Source organism: Triturus cristatus, chromosome 10, assembly GCF_964204655.1.
Source record: "Triturus cristatus chromosome 10, aTriCri1.1, whole genome shotgun sequence".
Taxonomy (NCBI): Eukaryota; Metazoa; Chordata; class Amphibia; order Caudata; family Salamandridae; genus Triturus; species Triturus cristatus.
In genome coordinates, this window is record NC_140593.1 from 146,367,746 (window position 1) to 146,389,022 (window position 21,277).

Consider the following 21,277-nt stretch of genomic DNA (forward strand, 5'->3'; position numbering starts at 1 on the left):
TTTCTGACAACTTGTTTTGTCGAGTAATTGACTCCTGGTGCAGTAGGGATGCCCGGGTTTAAGTCCTGTAGGGCCTGCCGCCGAAACGTGTCAGTGGCAGACGTGTGTCTCTTCTGCTTGGGGCACGCCCATGACCCCGAGGCGTGCCCCGATTGTCGGGCCATGGCGCCGGAAGGTTTGCGGGAGCGTTCCCGAAAGTTGTTGGATGTCTGGAAATCTGTTTTGCGCTGATCTAGGTCCTGTTCCCGTGGGAGGGAGGTCAAGGGACTTGTTGCGGAGCCATCAGCATCGCTCGCCGGAATCGGGGACAGGTAAGTCTAGGTGCCATAAGAAGTCGAAGAAGCGATGTCGCTCTTCCTCTACCCCTCACCGGTCGCGGGAAGCGGTGGAGGGGGCGGGCGGTCACTCCCCCGCAGCTCCGTTGGAGCCTCTGTTGTTGCGTGCGGCCTACCCACCCTTTCCGGGACCGCACGCGACTTCGGACGAGTTGCAGGCCTTCGTGTCGGCCTTGTGCCATTTGTTTGCTCCATCGGGCGGGTCCCTCCGGAGCGCCTCCGGGCCCCGCGGATCCGTTGGGAGGGTCTGCCTCCATGTCACAGCCTTTGGCCTCGGCTACGCTGGCACCATACCCTGCGGCGCTGCCGGCTCCGGCCTGGGCGCCGTGTCTGGATCCGGCCTGGTATCTTAACCCATTTCATTTCTTCGTGGGGAGTTTGGCCCATTTCCCCGGGCACCTCATCCTTACCGGCCTCTTCAACAACCGAAGGGGAGCACTGGGAGGGGTCTGAGGACCCTCTTGCAGCTCAATGCGAGGATGAGCCTGAATGGGAAGGCGATGTGGAGGGTCCAGTAGATCTGTCCCCTTCTTCCGTGGCTACGGAGGAGGTTGGAACTTTTTCAGTGGTTTTGCGTCGGGCAGCCGAGGCTCTTAACCTCGAGCTCCCCTCTGTACCTATCCGGACCAATCTCTTGACCGAGGAGCTACAGCCACAGTCCTCCTCTGCGTAGCCATTGCTGCCCTTCAATGAGGGGCTTACTGATATCCTGTTGAGCACCTGGAACAAACCTAACACAGGAGTTCCTGTAGACAAGGTTGTGGCACGCCGTCATCGGCGAGCGATCCCAGTTTTCTCACACAACACCCGATGCCTGAGAGTCTGGTTGTCCAGGCTTCTGCCTCGCCGAGTGCATTCCCTTCTGCTCCTCCGGGCAAGGAATCTCGGAAACTGGAGCAGTTTGGGAAAAAGATTTTCAGTTTCCCGGTTGCGAGCGGTGAATACTCCATGCCAGTTGGGTCGCTATTCCCATTCTGTGTGGGATACCGTGGCACAGGTGCTGCCTCAGTGCCCTGTGGAGGCACGGGTGGAGAGATGCTGTGGGCTGGACACGGACGATTCTCTCGGCAGGGCACTTTCCACAATGGTGGCGCTGCGCCGTTATGCTTGGCTTAGAACTACTGGCTTCTCCGGGGATGTCCAGAACACCCTGCTGGACCTGCCTTTTGATGGCACACGCCTCTTTGGTGACAAGGCGGATAGCACCCTGGAATGCTTCAAGGACTCTCGAGCTACGGCCCAGTCTTTAGGTCTCGCCACCATGTGTACTCCCTCGGGGTGTCTGCTTTTCACTCCTTTAGAGGTTAGGGTCGAAGCGCCCAGGCGTGTTCCTTTCAGAACCGCAAGCTTGCGCAGGCACAGTCTCAGCGCAGCTGCAGACGTGGGGCCTGCTGTAGTGGGTCCCGAGGACAGCGTGCGGGTCAGTCCACCACCGCTCCTGCCGCCACTGCCTCAAAACCTTCCTAGTCCGGTGTTTCAGGCCCACCAGACACCAGTGGGTGGCAGGATTCGCCATCACCATCCCCAATGGCGCGCCATCACCTCAGACAGGTGGGTTCTGCAAATAGTGCAGAAGGGCTACTCCCTCCCCTTTGAGTCTACCCCTCCAGCCATGCCCCCTCAGTGCCACCGCATGTCGGGGGATATCTTATCACTTCTCCAGCAGGAAGTTGCGGCCCTCTTGGCCAAAGGGGCCATCGAGCGCGTTCCGACGCCAGAAGTAGGTCGTCGTTCCGAAGAAGGACAAGGGCCTGCGTCCTATCTTGGACCTCCGGAACGTCAATTGCTTCCTCCGGAAGGAGAAGCTCAAGATGCTCACGCTTGCTTAGGTCTTGTCTGCCCTGGACCCGCAAGACTGGCTGGTAGTGTTGGACTTGCAGGATGCTTATTTTCATATACCCATCCTGCCGGCCAACCGGCGTTACCTACGGTTCATGGTAGGCCACGAGCACTTTCAGTTCACCGTGCTCCCTTTTGGCCATACCAGCGCCCCTTGGGTGTTTATGAAAGTGATGACGGTGGTCGCAGCTCATCTGCGCAGATCAGGGGTTTCAGTCTTCCCCTATCTCGACGACTGGCTGTTGAAGGCTAGCTCGCCCCAGGCAGTCGTCTTCCACCTCCAGACTACGGCCGACCTCCTGCATTTGCTGGGGTTTTCCATCAACGTGCCGAAGTTGCACCTGATTCCCTCTCAGAAGCTTCTCTTCATCGGAGCGGTTCTGGACACGGTGCAATTTCGGGTTTATCCTCCCTAACAGCGAGTTCGGGATATTCGGGCTATGATTCTGATCTTTTGGCCCTGGTCCTGGGTTTCGGTCAGGAAGACCGAGGCTGCTGGGCCTCATGGCCTCCTGCAGCCCGCATCCTGCTGATCTATCATGCCAGATGGCATATGCGGGCTCTGCAGTGGGACCTGAAGTTCCAGTGGATGCAGTATCGGGGAAAACCTATCCGACTACGTCCAAATCTCGGAGGGCACTGCACAGGACTTGCAGGGGTTGCTCACGAACCAGCATTGGGTCAGCGGCAGATCCCTCTCCCTTCCCCAACCGGAGCACACAGTAGTGACGGACGCATCCCTCCTGGGATGGGGCGGCCACATGGGAGAGGCGGAGATCAGAGGCCTCTGGTCTCCGGCGGAGTCCAAGCTCCATATCAACCTTAAGGAGCTCAGGGCGATCCTACTTGCACTGAAAGCATTCCTTCCCTCTGTCAAGGGGAGTGTAAGGCAGGTGTTCACAGACAACACCACCGCCATGTGGTACTGCAACAAGCAGGGCGGGGTGGGATAGTTGTCCCTGTCAGGAGGCTCCGCGCCTCTGGACATGGCTGGAACGTCAAGGCATTTCCTTGGTGATTCAACACCTGGCAGGTACCCTGAACATCAGGGCGGACGAACTCCGCCACAGGTGCAAGGTCTCATTCGACAGTGGGGAGAGCCTTGGTTAGATCTGTTCGCCACCGAAGAGAACGCGCAATGTCAGCAGTTCTGAGAGTTGGAGTTTCCAAGGCGGCGCTCACTCGGAGACGCTTTTCGTCCCGAGTGGAGTTGCGGTCTATTGTAGGCCTTTCCGCCTATACCACTTCTGCCTAGAGTGCTGAGGAAGATCAGGCGTGACCGGGCCCAAGTCGTTCATGTGGCACCGGACTGGGCTTGAAGAGTTTGGTATCCCAAGCTATTCAGTATGAGCGTGGATCCCCCGATCTGACTGCCTCTACGGGAGGATCTCCTGTTGCAGCAACAGGGGACGGTCCTCCACCCGAACCTGTCCGGCCTCCACCTCTTTGCGTGGAGATTGAACGGCGTCAGCTGATTCCATTTGACTTGCCTCCTGAAGTCTGTATTGTGATTCTGGCAGCCAAGCGTCCCTCCACTAAAACGGTATACGCCTGTCGGTGGAAAAAATATGTGACATGGTGCACAGTGAAAGCTGTAGATCCTCTTGCTGCCCCTCTTTCTGAGGTCCTATTGTCACTTCTCTCTTTGGCCCAGCAGGGCTCTGCTCTGGGCACTATCAAGGGCTACCTTTCTGCTCTTTCTGCCTTCCTTAGGCTGCCTGATCAGCCCACTCTTTTCAAGTCCCCAGTTGTCAATAGATTTCTCAAATGCATTGCTCACCTTTCCCCCCCGATTTCTTTTGTGATGCCTCAATGGGACTTGAACCTGGTTCTCACATACTTGATGTGCGCTCCCTTTGAACCTCTTCATAACTGTCCTTTGCGGTTATTAACTTTGAAAACTGACATCCTGGTGGCCATCACCTCCGCTCGGCGGGTGAGTGAGCTCCAAGCTCTTTCCTGTAAACCTCCTTTCCTGGCAATTCATCCGGACCAGGTTTTGCTTCGACTGCGTTCCTCCTTTCTACCAAAAGTAGTCTCTGCCTTTCATCTCGGGCAAACTGTCACTCTGCCCACTTTCTTTCAGCCTCCACACCCTTCGAGAGAAAAAGAGAGGCTCTACCATCTGCACCCAAAACGTGCGCTTTCGTTCTATCTCAACCGCACACAACAGTTCCGGGTGGATGACTAGCTCTTTGTTGGCTATGTGGGTGCCAAGAAAGGCCGGGCTGTGCATGAAAGCCTGTTACTCTCTGGCTAAGAAGGAACCTCTGGTTGGGCTACGTGCCCATTCTACCAGGGAGAAAGCAGCTACTACTGCATTGGGACGCGGTGGCCCCCTGCAAGACATCCGACAGGTGGCCACTTGGGCCACGCTGCATACTTTCACTAAGCACCATTGCCTTGACAGTCAGGTCCAGAGAGACTGCTTCTTTGGCCGTTCAGTTCTCCGTGACTTTCTTGTGTAATCTCATTTCGCAGACCCACCACCAGGGTTGGTATTACTTGGGTATGTATTCTAAGGTAAGGAATCTATCACTAAAGTGTCTCTTTCAGATGAACAAGTTACTTACTTGTGTAACAATATATCTGTAAGAGACGTACGTTAGTGATAGATTCCTTACCGCGTGCCCAGCCTCCCCGTTCTGGGAACTGTTCTCTAGAGTTCAGGTCATCCCTTTCAGGGCCCTAGTTCTATTGCACCAGCAGTCGGTGTCTGGCATGGCTCTGCGCTTCTGGCGTGGAAAAGTTGGGTACAAAACTGATGCCAGTATGCATAGGCGCGTCTAAGTAGCTCCGACGTCATCTCGGCGGCTACAATGCCAGCGACGTACGCGGAGCCGTACGACGACACCTACTGACGCGCAGGGGTACTGCTGACGAAAACTTTCCGGATCCAGTCTGACACCTGGGGATATTCTAAGGTATCGACTTAATCACTAACTAATGTCTCCTACAGATATAGAGTTACACAAGTAAGTAACTTGTGCAACTGGGTTAGAGGCATGCTGTTTTGACTCTAGTCAGAGGTATGTTGTTCGGTGTCCTGCTGAAGTGCCAGCATCACATGGCCTCCTCATTTTGTTAGCATCATTTATCTGAAAAGTGACTTGTCTACAGCCAGTCACCCTCGTCCTGCTCGACCTGTCGGCTGCATTTGACACCATCTCCCGCAGCATTTTAGAACGTCGGCTCTGGGAGTTAGGTGTCGAGGAAATACCCTAAAATGGTTCAAAAGCTACCTATCTGACCGTGTAACAACTGTTCAGATGGGTAAAACCTTTTCATGCGAGACACCTCTATTTTGAGCCCTACACTTTTTAATCTGTACATGACTCCACTGGCTATGGTGATCAGAAATGATGGATTTGATGTCATATCTTATGCAGATGACACGCAGATCCTGATCACACTAGGCCCAGATCCTACCGAAACCAAGGTGCGTTTCAAAAACTGTATGTCTCACATTGATAGTTGGATGAGATCTAACCACCTCCAATTGAATGGTGGGAAGTCAGAGATTATGCTCTTCGGTAAAGCTCTGGAACATTGGACACTCGACTGGTGGCCCTCTAGTTTGGGCCCTTGCCCAACCCCCAAGGAAATGGTCCGTAATCTTGGTTTTTACATGGACAATCAATTGTCCATGAAAAGCCAAATAAATCATGTAATCGGCACCTGTTTTGGTTTAATGCGTAGTCTGCAGAAGGTTTTGAAATGGATCCCTATTGAGGCAAGAAAACCATTAATCCAGGGATTCATTATAAACCGAATGGACTATGGAAATTGCTCTCAATAAATGAAAACCTTCTAAACAGGTTCCAAATTTTACAGAACATCGCGGCCAGGCTGGTCCTTGATCTCCCGCACAGTTCTTCCTCTGCCCCCTGTCTAAAAGCCATACACTGGCTTCCGGTGAAAAAGCAAATTCTTTTTAAAACCCTTTGCTTGACACATAAACACTTGTACGAAAACGGCCCGAGATACTGGTCTAAAAAATTACATTGGTATCAGCCACAGAGGACGCTTAGATCTAGCAATGATTCACTGCTTACTCCCCTCAGAATCCGTACCGCGAGACAAGGTGGCAGATCTTTCTCCTATCTCGCACCGGCATCCTGGAACAAAATGCCCGCATACTTGCGCACCATCCCCGATCACGGGCTTTCGTAAGAAGTTGAAGTCATGGCTATTCAACCACTAAGCCAGCATTCTTTCAGAGCCGTCTGCAAGCGCCATGAGACTCTCGGAGTGATGTGTGCGCTAAAGAAATGTCCCTGACTTGACTTGATACATTTATGGAAATTCAACCAGTCATTGAAAGTGCTGGAAAACCAATCCGAATAGAGCAGCTCTGGAGGTGTCTGACCTTAAATGATGTCAAGATCACAAAGAAGGGAACTATAGCTATTAAAGTTTCATTACATAAACAAACTTTTTTTTGCATGACCTCAGCGAGTCTCTGTTCATTTTGTATTAGTTCTGGTAAGGTTACAATATAAAAATAAAACCCCTGGATAGTGAGGTTAATCATAAATGTATTTAAAGTATTGAAATAAATGACTGACTTTCTCTTTAAAAGTCCCTGTGGCTCTAAAGTGTATTTTTTTCTCCAACTTTATAAACCATTTTCAAGTGAATGCATTACAAGCATACCATGGCAGCTCACTGCGACAAGGCAAAGAAAATACAAGACATCTTCACTGAAAAGAATATGTTCTCAAATATCACACACAATTATGTTAAGGCATCATATACATTATATTTTTTTAGAGCAATGTTTAACCAACCTGGCAACAATCTCCCTCCTGCAGGCCCTCCACCCATCATTCCCAGCGTAGCGATTACGTAAATATTAAAAACATATTGATGCAGGTTTAGCTCTATAGTGTATTTTCACAGTCAACAAGGAGTGACCTAAAATGCTATTTAAATCTGTTGATGTGAGCTCCCTTTTTTGTCTACATATCACCCTCAGGCATGTTAGCTCCTTTCACCACAATCAATTCAGCATAAATTTGACATGCATACTCCTAAAAAGTGTTACAATAATGTTAGATTTTGCAGGTAAAAAGGAAATGCTAAACACATGCGCAAACAACTTGTTAAAGGATTTCCTGTGGTACAGAGAAAAACAAATCTTTTTTCACCTTTTTTCTTTTAAAGCTAATGATTTATTTTGCTCTTTGTAATCTGTAATACTGAGAAGTATATTTGTGTATCAAAACAGTATTTTAATTTTCACAATTATTTTAGCTGAAATAATTTGTCCCATCTTAAGGTACGATATTTGCAAATTGGTCTTCATAAAGATGGACATAACTAAGTTTTCTCCTACTGTCGCACAGCTTCTACTTTCTCAGTAGGAACTTTGGGTTTGTTGGACAACATAATCGTTGGGATGGCTCCAGACTGATTCTGTGCACACCCTCAGGTTATGTTGGTCTATAGTCCTTCTTGCTCACAGTGCCACCATAAGTACCCGTAAACCTGAGAAGGCAAAACATTAATTGGGCAACCTCAGAACATGACAACCCTGACTCCCCAAGGAATTGTGGTAATAGATCTAGAATCTTTTCACTCAGTCACTCATGCATACCCAGAGAGATGCACAAGAAATACACAAAGAGGCGTTTCAATATTTATTGAACCATAGTGATTCTGGTGTAAAATATATGCTCTGCAATGATTAATAGAAGCAGATGAGTGATTAGCAATAGGAGAACATAAAAGGATAAACAATTCCACCATTGTACTAAAGCAGTATATGTTTTACTGGCATACAAGTACTGTCTATAGTATAATACTACTATGTGCTCCCTAACCTAGTTACCTGGGGTGGGTGATCTGGCACAATCCTATACTGAATAATCTAACTCCCCATTTCCTGTGGGTGAGAGTGATCAGTCCCCCCATCTTGGTCACAAATTGGACATCTCTCCTCTAAGAAGGAAAACCGGAATCAGCCTGGCTGAGACTCCGACAAACAGCAACCTCGCGTGACAAAGTGCTCCTCTGATTTGAACATGGAAATGCGTGTGTATAATAACAGCATCCATGTTTCCGTACCAAGGCCCTAGCCAAGCTGTCATTGTTTATCATCTTGTGATAGCTGTATTGCCTCACGGACGAACAACAAACGTCATTTGCACAATGGACGTTTAGGCCTTGTACTAAATGTTCAAGGTGTCGTGATCGTGTGCCTATGAAGTGGAAATGTAAGTAATGTGATTTCAGAGAAACTAATCCTGCACTGTTACGCAAGCCAATGTCATTATGTAGAAATGAAGGCACCTTATGGAACATGGGCGTGTAAAATGGCAATGTTTCTTCTCAGGCCTAAACCAGCCACGTGACACTACAACACTAACATGCACATCGTTTCTTTGAATGCATTGATTTCCAGTGCATTTCAGTTTGTGAAAGCTCCTCTATATTTCACAGCAAGGTATTTCATGTGACTACATAGTTATATTGGATTGAAATAGTATTTTGCACCCTTCTGAGTCACTCAAAAGTGTAACACATAAAATGGTCTGGAAATTACATTATTTTAAGTGCTCTTGGCAAAATATCAGTTATAAGACATGCTTTGTGTTATGTTCCAAAATGTTAAAGAAGTGTGTTATAACGCTAAAGCATTTTTATGTAAAACGAAGAAGTGTCTGACAAATTTCAGATGTATGTTCTTTACGTAAAGGTGGGTAATACTTCTTGAGCCATAACTGGAAATGGATGTATTGGCTCACATATTTTGAATGTTATTAAATGCTATTATGTCTTTCAAGGTGGAGCATTGCTTTTAAGTTATTTATGTTTCTGCTTTAGGTATTTGCACTTGTGATGGATTCTGAAAATCCCCAGCTGTTTACCATTGAGTTCATTAAGGGCCAGATCCGGAAATATTCTTCAACAGAAAGGTACTGCACAAAGACAAATGTTTTTTGAGAACTTTTTTTGGGCACACTCATGAAATTGTAAGCGAAACACGTTATAGTTTGTATGGCTGTGCATTAAGTACCGTATCTGGACCTGCAGAATAACAGTTTCTGACTTACTACTTCAAAAAGAAACTCTTGAGATTTGTTGATGTCTTCCAAATAAACCATATTTGATCAACTCAAGTTTTTCAGTTTAGATGTAGTATTGTGCAGAAAACAATGGGCTTTCCATAATCACAGCAGCATTTCTTTTTTTTTTTTGCACAACCTTTGTGTATTTTTTGCAAAACAATCCTAAAAAATATTTGCAGAGAATGAAAATCAGGACTTTTCAAATGCTTTCATATTGCATAGCTTCCATTTTCATCATTTGCGTGCAAGCGTAGTTTTTAGGACCAAAGCAAGGTATGCACTTTTGTACAGAATGCTCGTAGCATAGGTTCATATTTTGTTTTCAAGAAAATTACACATACGCTTTAAGTGTCAAATACCGTTAACACGAGAAAAACTTGTATTGGGCCAAGTCGAAGGATTAAAACTTTACGAACAGCATAAAGGGCATGGGGAACTTTCCATACCTCTACTTCAAAGATCTTAACAGTGGAAATGTAATAGTTTGCAGTGGGAAGACAAATAGAAGGTTATTGTACCCCTTTTTTATTACTTTATTTGGTGTTTTTGTTTCCAACAAACAAAATGGTTCAACTAAAGAGCTTAACACCCAATATTAAGTGTTGACTATTAAATTCTGACAGATAATGTACATAAGGCATCTGGGAGTCGACATGTGGATTTCTAAAAATACCGACGTCTTCAGAGGCCACTAGGTGTAGGTGAGGTAGGCAGGGTTCTAGCTCTACTTATTCTTCTAAATAAAAAGTGTCCAATTTGATAAGAAGATGCTTGCTTATATTAGTGCTTTGTGCCATAATTAGTTCATTTTAGTAGTGGATTGTACTACCTCTAATCTCCTGGTTTCCAAGCATCTCTGCTAGTCTACTGTTCTTATGACATTTGCATAACGTTTTTTGTATTTCTTCTTGCACGTGAAGCTCTTCACGGTTCATTTGACTTGATTTATTTTTTAAATATGTCTATATTGGCATTTAGCTCAACATCTGTCCTCATGTAAGCTCATAGATATGGTAGCACTTAAGTTCACAATGGTAACATCAACATGAGTATGAAGCGACAGGCTATATAGGCGTCATACTGGCACTTGTGTAGATTTGTCATTCCACTGATACAGTAAGATAAATATCCAGTAGCGTTCCAGTCAATCAGAGTGCTGCCAAAAAAAAAAACCTATCATTCTACTATTTCGACAAAACTACAAAAAACAGACCAGTATCTCGAGAGTATCAACTCAATAACAGTAAAGTGAACCAAATTACATGTGGTGGAGGAACTCTGGAGGGGGAGGATGGCCAGTCCTCGTGGCGTATAGGATGTGGCCCATAGACTCAGTAGAGCGGGAAGGGACACGCTAGCCCCAATAGGTTTTCCAACAGATACTACAGTCAGATAGGTAGACATCCTGGGCCTACAAATAAACATACACTCTATGTGGGGGTTTCTAATTTGTCAAGGAGTTTAAGGATGTATGCGTTCCATAGTGTGGCAGCTCCCCCTTTCCCCCTTAACTGCATGTCATGGGACATGGCATCCGCCTCCACCCATTTATTTGCAATGCAGAGGAGCCAGCATTCCTCTGATGGGGGCAGTGCTGCCTTCTGAACCATCGCTTTTAGGGGCTTAAATAGGGCCATAGCCAGGTCTTCCAGTTTCAAGTAGTGTTTGGCGCATTTTGTGATTCCCAACAGACATAACCGGATCAGGTGCCAGGTGGACATCAATCACTGCCAAGATATGCTCCATCACCAGCACCCATACCTATGCCAGTGTCTGGCAATCAAGACCATGTGTAGATAGGTCTCATCCGGGTGTCCGCAATGCGAGCACAACGGAGCTACATCGGAAAACATCCAGTGGAGCTGGTGTAGTGTAAGGTAGGTTTAATGCAAATAATTGAACTGTGTGAACTTCAGACGGGCATTACAAGAAACCCACTTAACTTGATCCTAGTGCCATCCCCCATTGTTCATCTGTTAATGCCACCCCCAGGCGCTAGTTCCATCGAGGCTTACTCCACAGTTGTGATCCTAGTTAGAAGCCTGTAGAGCCATGTATAGCATTGTGACCACCCATCTGCCCAGCCCGTGTGTTAGGATGCACTGCAACCCATGATGCATCTGTGGTCCCTCTTGTCCGACCGTCCAAGTATTTATCACCTCTAATACAAGCACAATGTGTGCCAGAAAAAGACCGAAGGTGTTCAGTGCTAGTAGCGGTTAGGGCCACCTTAGGGTGTTGAATGCCTTTTCAAAAATCTAGGGACGCCGCCTGTAGGACAGTGGGATCTCTGTTCATGGGTACCCCCACTTTTTGCTGGTATCAGTATGTTTTTTTGACTAGTTTGACTGGGATCCTGCAAATCAGGACCCCATTCACTGTGCTTTCTTCGTAAATTGACCATGGTAAGTACTTACGGGCATCCACAATTGACTACTGGTATACCCTTGTAAGTCCCTAGTATATGGTACTAAGGTACCCAGGGCATAGGTACACCAGGGGTCTCCCATGGGCTGCAGCATGTATTGTGCCACCTATGAGAGACAACTCAAACTGTGACTACAGGCCTGCCATTGCAGCCTGTGTAAGTTGGTGCTAGCACCACGTACAACAGATATAAGTTTCCTTATATCTGAGGTCACTGCACTTAAAAACTAGATCACCCCATGGCAGGCTCTTCAGTCCTTAGGGCAGGGTGCTTAGTTACAAGTGTGGAGGTGCCCCTGCATGAGCAGGGAAGCTCTACAAACCCCAGGGTTGATTCTCCAAGCTTTGCAAGTGCAGCCAGCCATTTTGATTCATATAGTGACCATCTCTCATTATGCGATTGCTAACTATGTAGTGGCCGTGCCGAACTTGGGCATGTTTGGTATCAAACATGTTGAAATCGTACCCCAACACTGTTACCGGTGTTGGAGGTATGATTCCAGGCACTGGGGGGAGGGGGCTCCTCAGGGTATGCCCCAGTACTCCAGGGAACAGCCTTTCATGGTCTGCCAGCAAGCTAGTGCTGGTTCTGGCCACAGACACAATTCTGCCCTCCTGCTCCTGAGCTGAGCTTGAGCAGGGGAAGGTAGAACAATAGGTTTCCTGTAACAGGGAGGTGTAGCCACCTCCCAGACAGAACTTAGTGTATTGGGCAGGTGGGTGGGTGCGCTTGCCAGCGCAACCAGACTGCTTTGAAGGGCACATTTTGTGCCCTACTTGCATACTTCCGTTTGAGCCAGTTCAGGTAGCCCTTGGCTCCCGCTCTGGCGCGAAACTGGACAAAGGACATGGGAGTATCCTCCCCTCTGTCCAGACTCTCCTTGGAGAGGACCCTAAATCGCCCTAATCCCCTTCCTAGGGGATTTAAGGGCTTACCTGTGGATGAGTCTTCAGATTCGTCGTTGGACAAGGCTCAAGACTGAAACCACATCACTCTTCGGGCATCTGGATAATTGGACTTCACCTGGAACTGAAACTGCATCAAGAAAGACTCCTGCTGCTCCTGGTCTCGCTCTTCTGCAAGACTAAATCGTTGTCTGTGCTTCTTCCAAGATCTTCAACAGACCAGTGGGTATCAAGGACACCTAAAGAAATCTCCCTTGGAGTGAAGGTGTCACTCCCCTTCATCTGCAGGCACCGCAACGATCTGCTGCTCCTGACGTCCCACGGACTTCGAAAGGCTCAGCAGCACAAGTGGTGGTTCTGCAACTCACTTGAGGCCTGACCTGCTCTCTCTGCAATTTTAACTTGCCATTGCCAAGGCTTTTTGGCTCTGCACTTCAGAGTTTTTCGGGCTACAGAAGCTCCAGTCTCCAGCATCTCTGCCTGCCAAGTACCGCGTCCTCACTGTATCATCTGCCTTCCTTCTTGGTGAGCTGCTCAAGGTCCTTTTGCGACTCCTGTGCCTCCGGGCTCTGGGTCCTTTTGAGAATCTTCTTTTCCGGTGGGCTCTCCTGATTGCTCGTGACCTGCTCTGACTCTCCTGCTTGTGGTGAGTCCCTCAGACCTTGCTGGTCCCAACGTTGCTCCTTTTTCGCTTTCCATGCCTGTTGCAGCTGGCAAGGTCATAGTCAACAGTTTTGAACCTCCGAGTGGCACAGACTCTGTCCCCTCTGCTTACAGGTTCTCCTTTTCAAGAATCCACCTTTGGATTCCACTGGACTCTTGCACAGTCTTATCCAGTGGCATTTTTTCTGAAGTCCTCCATTGTGGTCTACGGCGGTTTCTGACGTCACTTTCCACCTATGCACCAGGCTTCCCTGGTGTAGGTATCCTGGTTCCTGGGGTATCCACTGATGGGGTAACTCTCCAACCTTCTGTCTGCCTCAGTGTTTCTTCAGGGCCCACCGGGAAGGGTCCTTCCTCTTGAAAACTACAACCGTGACTTTCCGGTTGACTTCTGTTGAGCACACAGCTGTGTTTCCACTCTGCACACAGCCTCCGTGGGGTTCCTGGGTACTTACCTTGGATGGTTCCACATGTCCCCAGCTCCTCTGAGTCTCCTGGTCCAAGTCCCGACTTTGGCCGCAGTTCGCATTCCACTTTCTTAGTATATGGTTTGGTCTCCCCCTTGAGATAACTGTATTTTGTGCTCACTTACTTGTTAACAATTGAAGTATTATTGTGTTGATATTTCCGGGTAGGGGAAATACCAATGTATTAGTGAGTGTTGTGTAATAAATAGAATTTTTTATATATACACTGTGGTTCTTTTTCATTTAACCCACACTACATGATTAGACCTGGTAAAACAAGCTGCTTAACACTTCTTCAAGATAAGCCTGAAGGCTGATCTCCACAGCTATCACATTTAGAGCTTTCAAAGCTTATCAAAGATCACTAAAATCACCATAAGAGTTACCTAAATTAGTGCAAGGTGCTTCACTTAAATATGTGTGCAGCATATACAAAGCCAGTCTCCTACACCGCCACTGAGACTTCCAGGGTTCCCTCATTGGTATTCATAATGTGACACTCCTTGTTTGTATTATAGTAGGTGGATCTTTGGCGGATAAACCCACATTGATCAGAGGGCACCAGTGACCGAAGCAAAGGAAGCAACCTATTAACAAGCACCTTGCTTACATTTTTATAATCATGTTGAGTATTGACAGCGGGCGATAGCTCACCTCACCTCAAGGGGATTTCTACTAGATTTGGGCAATGCTACACTGACTGCCTTTTCGTAGGGAGTCAGGCAATGTTCCCTGCTTGTGAGCCTCCCAGTAGACCTCAAGTAACTTCTAAGCGAGAGTCGCACTGTATGTAGCATAGTATTCCACAGGAAACCTGACTGTCCCAGGGACTTTGTGGTCGGCCATGTGACGGATCGCTGCCCGTACCTCCTCTATTTGAAGAGGCTGCTCTATTTCCTGTAATTGAAGGGGCGTCAGGGAATTGAAAGCAGTTTCCCATATATAGCGATCCAGGGTGGGAGGGACCCAAGGGAGGAGAATACAACTTATTATACTGAACATATACTGAACAAAGACCTCGTTAATACCTGCCTGCGTGTTTACAGTATTACCAGAGGTGTTGCGGTTCGCCACTATGAGAGTTCTAGGGACTGCCACCCATTGCAGCCACGCCAGGTTGCGACCTGGTTTATCACCATTCGCATGTTGGCAATACCGGGAGGCATTATAGTCTATGTTTTTGAGTAGTCACATTTTATCCCTCTATTATTTATGGAGGTCCATCAAGCGTGCCCGTGCCTCAATCGCTGTGACCACATCTTTCTCAGCCTCCTGCAGTAACATTTCAAAATCCGATATACTACGGAATAGAGAACTAGAGTAGGTATAATCTCGCCCCCCTGGTGGGTTAATGCAATGGTCTTGTATCACTACCTTCATCACATGCTATTCAGTTTCTCTGGACTCTGCTGACTCCTCGTACTCTTCAAACTATTGAAGCAAGTGAGTTCTGATGGTGTCCCCCTAGACTGCGTCCAGAATGGTTTCTGATTGCAGTCTCCATGTTGGTATCGGAGCCCAAACGCCCCTACTACTAAACGTGACCCTACGAGGGATTTGATCTGATACGGTGCAGCCCAAGTACTCAGAACTGATCACTTTAGACCAGAACTATAGTCTAGTCTGGTGTACAATTGGTACACCAGTGCATAATAGGAGTATTCTGTTTCCCCAGGATGACTCGTCCAACAGATGTCATGGATGTGTGCTGCCTCTGTCCACTGTCTAACGTGTGTCGTCGCGTGGATACTCTGTGTCTCAGGGAGGGGGTGGTATCAAGCAATCCACGTCTGTGCAGTGTGTACAATTAAAGTCTCCTCCCCAAATCCTGGAGCTTGGGGATCTTCAAGCATGGTCAGGGACAGGTCATGGAAGAACTTGCCCTGGAGCATGTTTGGTGTGTACAGGGACACCACCATTAAGAGCTATCCATCCAATGCTCCCTCCAGCAGAACATATCAGCCTTCTGTGTCTACCACCACTCTGTTGTGTACAAAGGGCAACCCTGGGGCAATCCTGATAAGAACCACTCTAGCATAAGCGGAATACCCTGTTCCAAAGGCCCGCCCACTCCAGTGCCTGGATACCTTTTCGAGATTCGCTGTAATAAGGTGCGTCTCCTGGATGCATGCAATATGTGTGTGTCTACGACTAAGGTATGCCATGCCTCTGATGTTTCAGGTCAGTACGTTGTAGCGATATATATGTAAGGACACACCAGGACCTGGAACTTTCTGCATCACCTACTGCCCCCAACCCTCTCTCAATGCCGCTCCACCTTGTCTGAACATAAATCTGAAACTGTAATGAAGCAAGAACTCCCACACCCTTGCCTTTGATGCTAAAGTGCATTGTGCCACAAAGGCTCAAACAACACAGCAATCAACTAATCGTGTTTTGGTGCATAAGAGTCCTTGCGGCAGTCTCTGGAGGGTTGGGCCAAGAGCGTTGATTTGCAGCAAAAGTCAACAAGCAGGCCTTCCTGGGCCCAGTTACAGAGCATATGTATCAAATGGTCTTGAGCTGACAGGAATGTCGGAGTCTCTCAACTCCCTCCCCACTTGTCACAATCACCCCCCATCTGCACCACCCTGCACTCACTATTAGAGTAATGTCACACATCCGGCATCTCCCTCCAATGCGATCGTTTCAGTATAATAGTGGTCTACCCCACAGAAGTGACTCAGCTGGATGCTCCCAGCACTGATTCCTGGTCTTTTTCCAGAGCCAGGACCCGAAATCTGTTGGTGCTGTAGAGGGAGACCTCTGACACCACCAATGCTTGTTCCTTTTCCTTGGCTTCCTGTTCCTAAGTGGGGCGGGACTGCAGGCGACGGCGCCAACAGCTCCTGTTGGTCCAGCCCAGTAGATCATTACCGTTCGCTTCCGGCTGGTCTTGCACCCCGTTGAATCTCAGCCATGATCAGGCCTTCTCCGGAGAAGGGAAGAAGTGAGTCACACTAGCATCCACCACTCTTAGCCTGGCTGAAAAGAAAGGCTCATATAATAATCCCATAGTTCGTAGCTCTGACTTGACCGCTCCGAAGGTGTTGCTTCATTTCTGAACCTCCGCTATGTTGTCTGGGTACGTTGTGATATTGTTGCCGTTATAGGTCCAGGGGCCCTTAGCCTGGAACATCTGTAGCAGGAGATCCCTGTCTGTAATTCAACAAGTGTGCTATCACTGGGCATGGCGGAACCCCCTTTTAGGGGGGAGGGGGTGTTGACCAGGGGTCCTGGGCGCCCTCTCGATGGAAGCCGTCAGCATGGCCATAATGGATTTCTGGGGTGGGGCTTTCGTCCTGACCATGCCCTAGCAGCTGCTGCCCTCTGTGCCACACAAGTAGGATTAAGGGAACCAAATTCGGGTTGTTAGTAGGGATCATTAATGGTCCAGGACATCTAAATCACAAATGGGGGAAGAAAGCACCACAGCAAGGGGTATAACGGGCACAGTCACAAAGGCTGAAATCCTGTTGCAGAAGACAGCAGTGGGAGCTTTTATATTACTATTGACTACAGTGCACTCCCTCTGTCTCTTTTGGGGTGATACAACATTGCAAGAATGGTTTACCTTGCAAAACTATTAAACTGGTTTCAAAATTATCACCATCCTATTCCTCCTTCTTTCTCACACTGATTGCCCCACGTCATAGCTTCTAGTGGAAGGGCATGACCCTACAAGTTTCTATAGGAAAATGCCATTAATCCCCATGGATGGTGGGCTTGGCATGCTTGACATAGTCTCTTGCTAGCACGCATCTCATCTTCTGGTACCCAATGACTGACTGTATAAACCACGTACTAACCCAAAATACCAAACTGATATGTGGATGCTGGGCGAATGCCCACCCTCACACTACTTTTATTGGGAAAACTTCTAAAAGGTCTGTCGCCTTTGACCAAACTAATTTCAGACCTAGTGCATACTTTATTGAGATGGCAAATTGACCAGTGATTCTCTTAAAGGTGGGAAACAGAATGGCCCATGTCTCTTCTTATCAGGGCTTTGCCAAGTGGGCCATCAACATTTTTCACCTGAAAGATGTGACTTCCCAGTTTGGTTTTCCTTCTTTAGCAGATGTACAAAATGAAATATGTATTCATAATTCTCAGTTCTTGTACTTTCTCCTGTTAAACCATGCTATTACGCACAATCTGAATGAGGTATAAGTCATTGCATATATTAACCCACTTGAAAGGAAAATCTCAGTGGGAGATAAGATCTCTCGCATCTACAGGTCCCTGGTTATTTACTGCCCTGAATTATAGTTTTCTGTGCAGGAGGTTTGGGAGGTTCAAGTGGGTAAGTTGTGCATAGATTCTTTGCTGGCACCCTCATTCCTCCCTCATTAGGTTACCCTGTCTGCCTCATTCCGACGTATTCAATTGAAGTATCCAACATAGTTTATTCACCACAGAAAATCCTGGATGAACAAAATGGAATTTCATTCTTCCCCACATGCTTGAGGTGTTACGATGCAACAGCTACCTTTCACCACATGGTGTGGAAATGCCTGTTGTTCTACACCTTCCAAGGAAAGTTCCTTAACACACTAATGAGAATTTTTGGCCAACCGATCTCTTCCACAACCGAGGTTCGTTCTCCTCCATACTTGCAGCATACAGTCACTAATCGTTATGCACAAAGTTTGTTGGTAATGACAAACAGGGTTACAGCCCAGCACTGTAACAATATTTCCCACCCCTCCGCCCCCTTTTCTTTGTGTGAATGGGTACAGGGCATGAACAAATGATGTTTCTTGAGCAGCTGAGATACGAGGCAAAAAAGATGTTCTTCCAAACACATTAAGAGCGGGGACATCTGGTGCAATAACTTTCATCTGGAGTAATGCACATGGGGAGCAGTCCCTTTCTATTTGAATCTCTATAGCAAATGTAGATTTGCTTCTTCTCGGAAAATCCTTAATGGTTATCCAATCCTAATTGCGCGATTACACATCTGTCATTTATTGACTGATGAATGCTGTTTATCATTTATATCCGCTTTCATTGTCTTCTGTTATGCACTATTGTAAATACCATTAAATACTCTTATACTTGCTTTTTTTTCCATAGAATCTTTGATATTCTAGATTAATATGCATTTAATCATAGACTACCATGCTGAACAGCCTTTGAAGCTTTGGCCATCCTGTGAGCAAACAAAAAGCTGACCGTTAATTCAGCCCACAGATTTCAGTTTGATCGTCCAGTCCCTTGTGGTCTTCTAAGTGATTTATGGAAACTCTGTCCTAGCTGACGTTCCTTCAAGTTCTTTAACCTCCATCAATGCTGAGTTTTCCTTCAGCATCTAAATTTCTCTCTGGAACAAAGAAAATCAAATTGCATCATCCAAGATCCACACTGACTCTCGATTGACGCTGATCAACAAACCAAGTTGCCTTCTCTCAAACCTCAAAAGATCTGAAATCTTGAAGATCCAGAGAAGTCTACAGAGTCACACTCTAGAAAACAAGACATTCAGCACAAAACAGTGGCAACATAAGCTACCATTGGAACTGCAAAAATTTGGAATTCACTTCAAGTAACAATCAGACAAATGGAATCATTATTTGCTTTACGGAAAAGAATAAAAACTTTCCTTTTAATAAAACATAATTTTATTTTCTTAAGTAGTTCAGTACAATACACATCACGATAAGCAGAGAATTCCATATAGAGTACAGCAGCAGTGAATCGCAAATCACAGTTTTGGTACCATAGAAATCTCAGTATTTACCCCACACCTTGTTATATTTAGAAGGACAGCCTCTAGCCTTCTCAATTGTTCCTCCATTTTTGCTCAACTATCCATGGCCCTTATCCAGACTGAAACCGAAGTGCAGATGCAGAATTCCACTGCCCGACAATGCCTCTTTTATCAACCACATTGCCCAAGCCCACTAGCACCTGTTCTCCACGGCTACCTTTAAAATGACCCGATATCCCCTGGTTGGTCATGCATGGTGAATGCTCAGTTGTCATTTGGGCTCCCCAGTATTTTTGACACTGTGCAAAGAATAGTTGATCTGTAGATTATAGTCACTGGAAATTCCCTCACAACACTGAAGAAATGATCCTCAGATGAGCCACAAGTGATTGCGTGGAACCATTCTTCACAACATTCACCTTATTGTAGGTGTTGTTCAACAGGGAAAAAAGCTTTCCGAAACAGGGCTCATTGTGCTGTCAACTCGTAACTAAATTGACAACCTTATTCACCATCTTTGATTTTACAAGACTGATCATTGCTGTACCTCAAGAGTTTGCATGTGATATATTCCCTAGCAGATTTACTGCCACTGTATTTATTTCCAGAAGGAAGGCTCACCTGAATGCGTTAGTCACCCTGTCGTCTTCTCCTCCTTCAATATACTTGACAAAAAATTGCAAGTGTCTTCAACAGAACCAGAAAAGGGATATCTACCCCATCATATGCACAAATCATACCAGAGCTTCCATGGTCATTAGTATTTTTTGGATATGTCAGGGATGTAAAAGACTTTGAGAGTCTCTGATCAAAGCTCCAGCAATGCATGCAGTCGGATTTACACCCACCACAAAGGCGAGCATTATAAGAAACTGTGTTGCTTTCTGACAACAAATTTGCACACACCAAACTCGGAATATGATCCTTGAATTTTAGGAAAAGTGGAAAAACGTATTTTTGATTCAGGATCCCTTATCCTACAGTGGCCTCTGTGCTAGCCATCTCAATGTCCAGTCTCCAGTTGAAAAATATTGGAAGCTGGGAGTTCAACCAAGAGTAGAAGAGATGCATCTGGGTCCTGCCCTAGATCTTCAAACCTGTGAAGAAAGAGGATTCTAATCTCCAAAAACTGTGGTTGGCTAGTTGATTGGAGCTCCAATCTGTAGTCTGTTGCAGAAGCTTCTGAGGTACTCCGTTTTAACTGATATTTGACAGTTCTGGCAGTAGTGGCTGTTCTGCCAAAGCACTAGACTGCTTTCTTCCATGAATAGTTGACAGAACTCTATACCTATGACTTGTACAACAATAAAGTGTTTTTTTTAAAAAAAACTGGCATTAAAGGTAAACCATCAAATTAGAACGTAACCATCCAAAATTAGATTTAAACCAAACATTCAATTTACAGTAATACATTTCTATTGTTAGTGGTGCTTCATAGTAGCACATCATATAGTGCAGAAAATACATTGCTTTAGTGAAAGGTGCAGAAACATAAGCAAATTCAATGCTGTAGACAATAGTCTGTCTATGGAGTGAAATTGCACATTGTAGTTTAGATGGATTCAGGTTCAAGTATAACTTTAATAGATATATGTATTTAAATAGTTGATATTTTTTAAGAAGATCAACATTTCGGACCTTGGGGTGTACTTGACCAGGGCCATCATCAATTAGAATTAGAGAAGCAGCCTGAAAGAAAAAAAAAACAAGAAATGGAGAGTCAATCACTCATTCAGGATAAGGGTTTATTGAGGTAACTAGTTCCTTCACAAAATAGAATTAAACAGTGGAATAAGAATACCAGGTAATTCAATAAATGATGCCATGTGCTGAGCAACTGCTGTCATTTCTTAA

General features: G+C 46.4%; 1 protein-coding gene across 5 annotated transcripts in view; it reads left to right on the top strand.

Annotated features, from left to right (window-relative positions):
* DNAJC13 (DnaJ heat shock protein family (Hsp40) member C13) overlaps positions 1-21,277 on the top strand; it is a 1,667,846-nt gene that overhangs the window by 305,746 nt on the left and 1,340,823 nt on the right. For all 5 annotated transcript variants that reach the window (XR_014970022.1, XM_085630673.1, XM_085630671.1 and 2 more), the window contains exon 9: positions 9,003-9,094. Coding sequence is in view for 4 of the 5 variants with exons in the window: in XM_085630673.1 (XP_085486799.1) it covers positions 9,003-9,094 (92 nt within the window). In the remaining variant the exon portion in view is untranslated. The remainder of the gene's footprint in view (positions 1-9,002; positions 9,095-21,277) is intronic.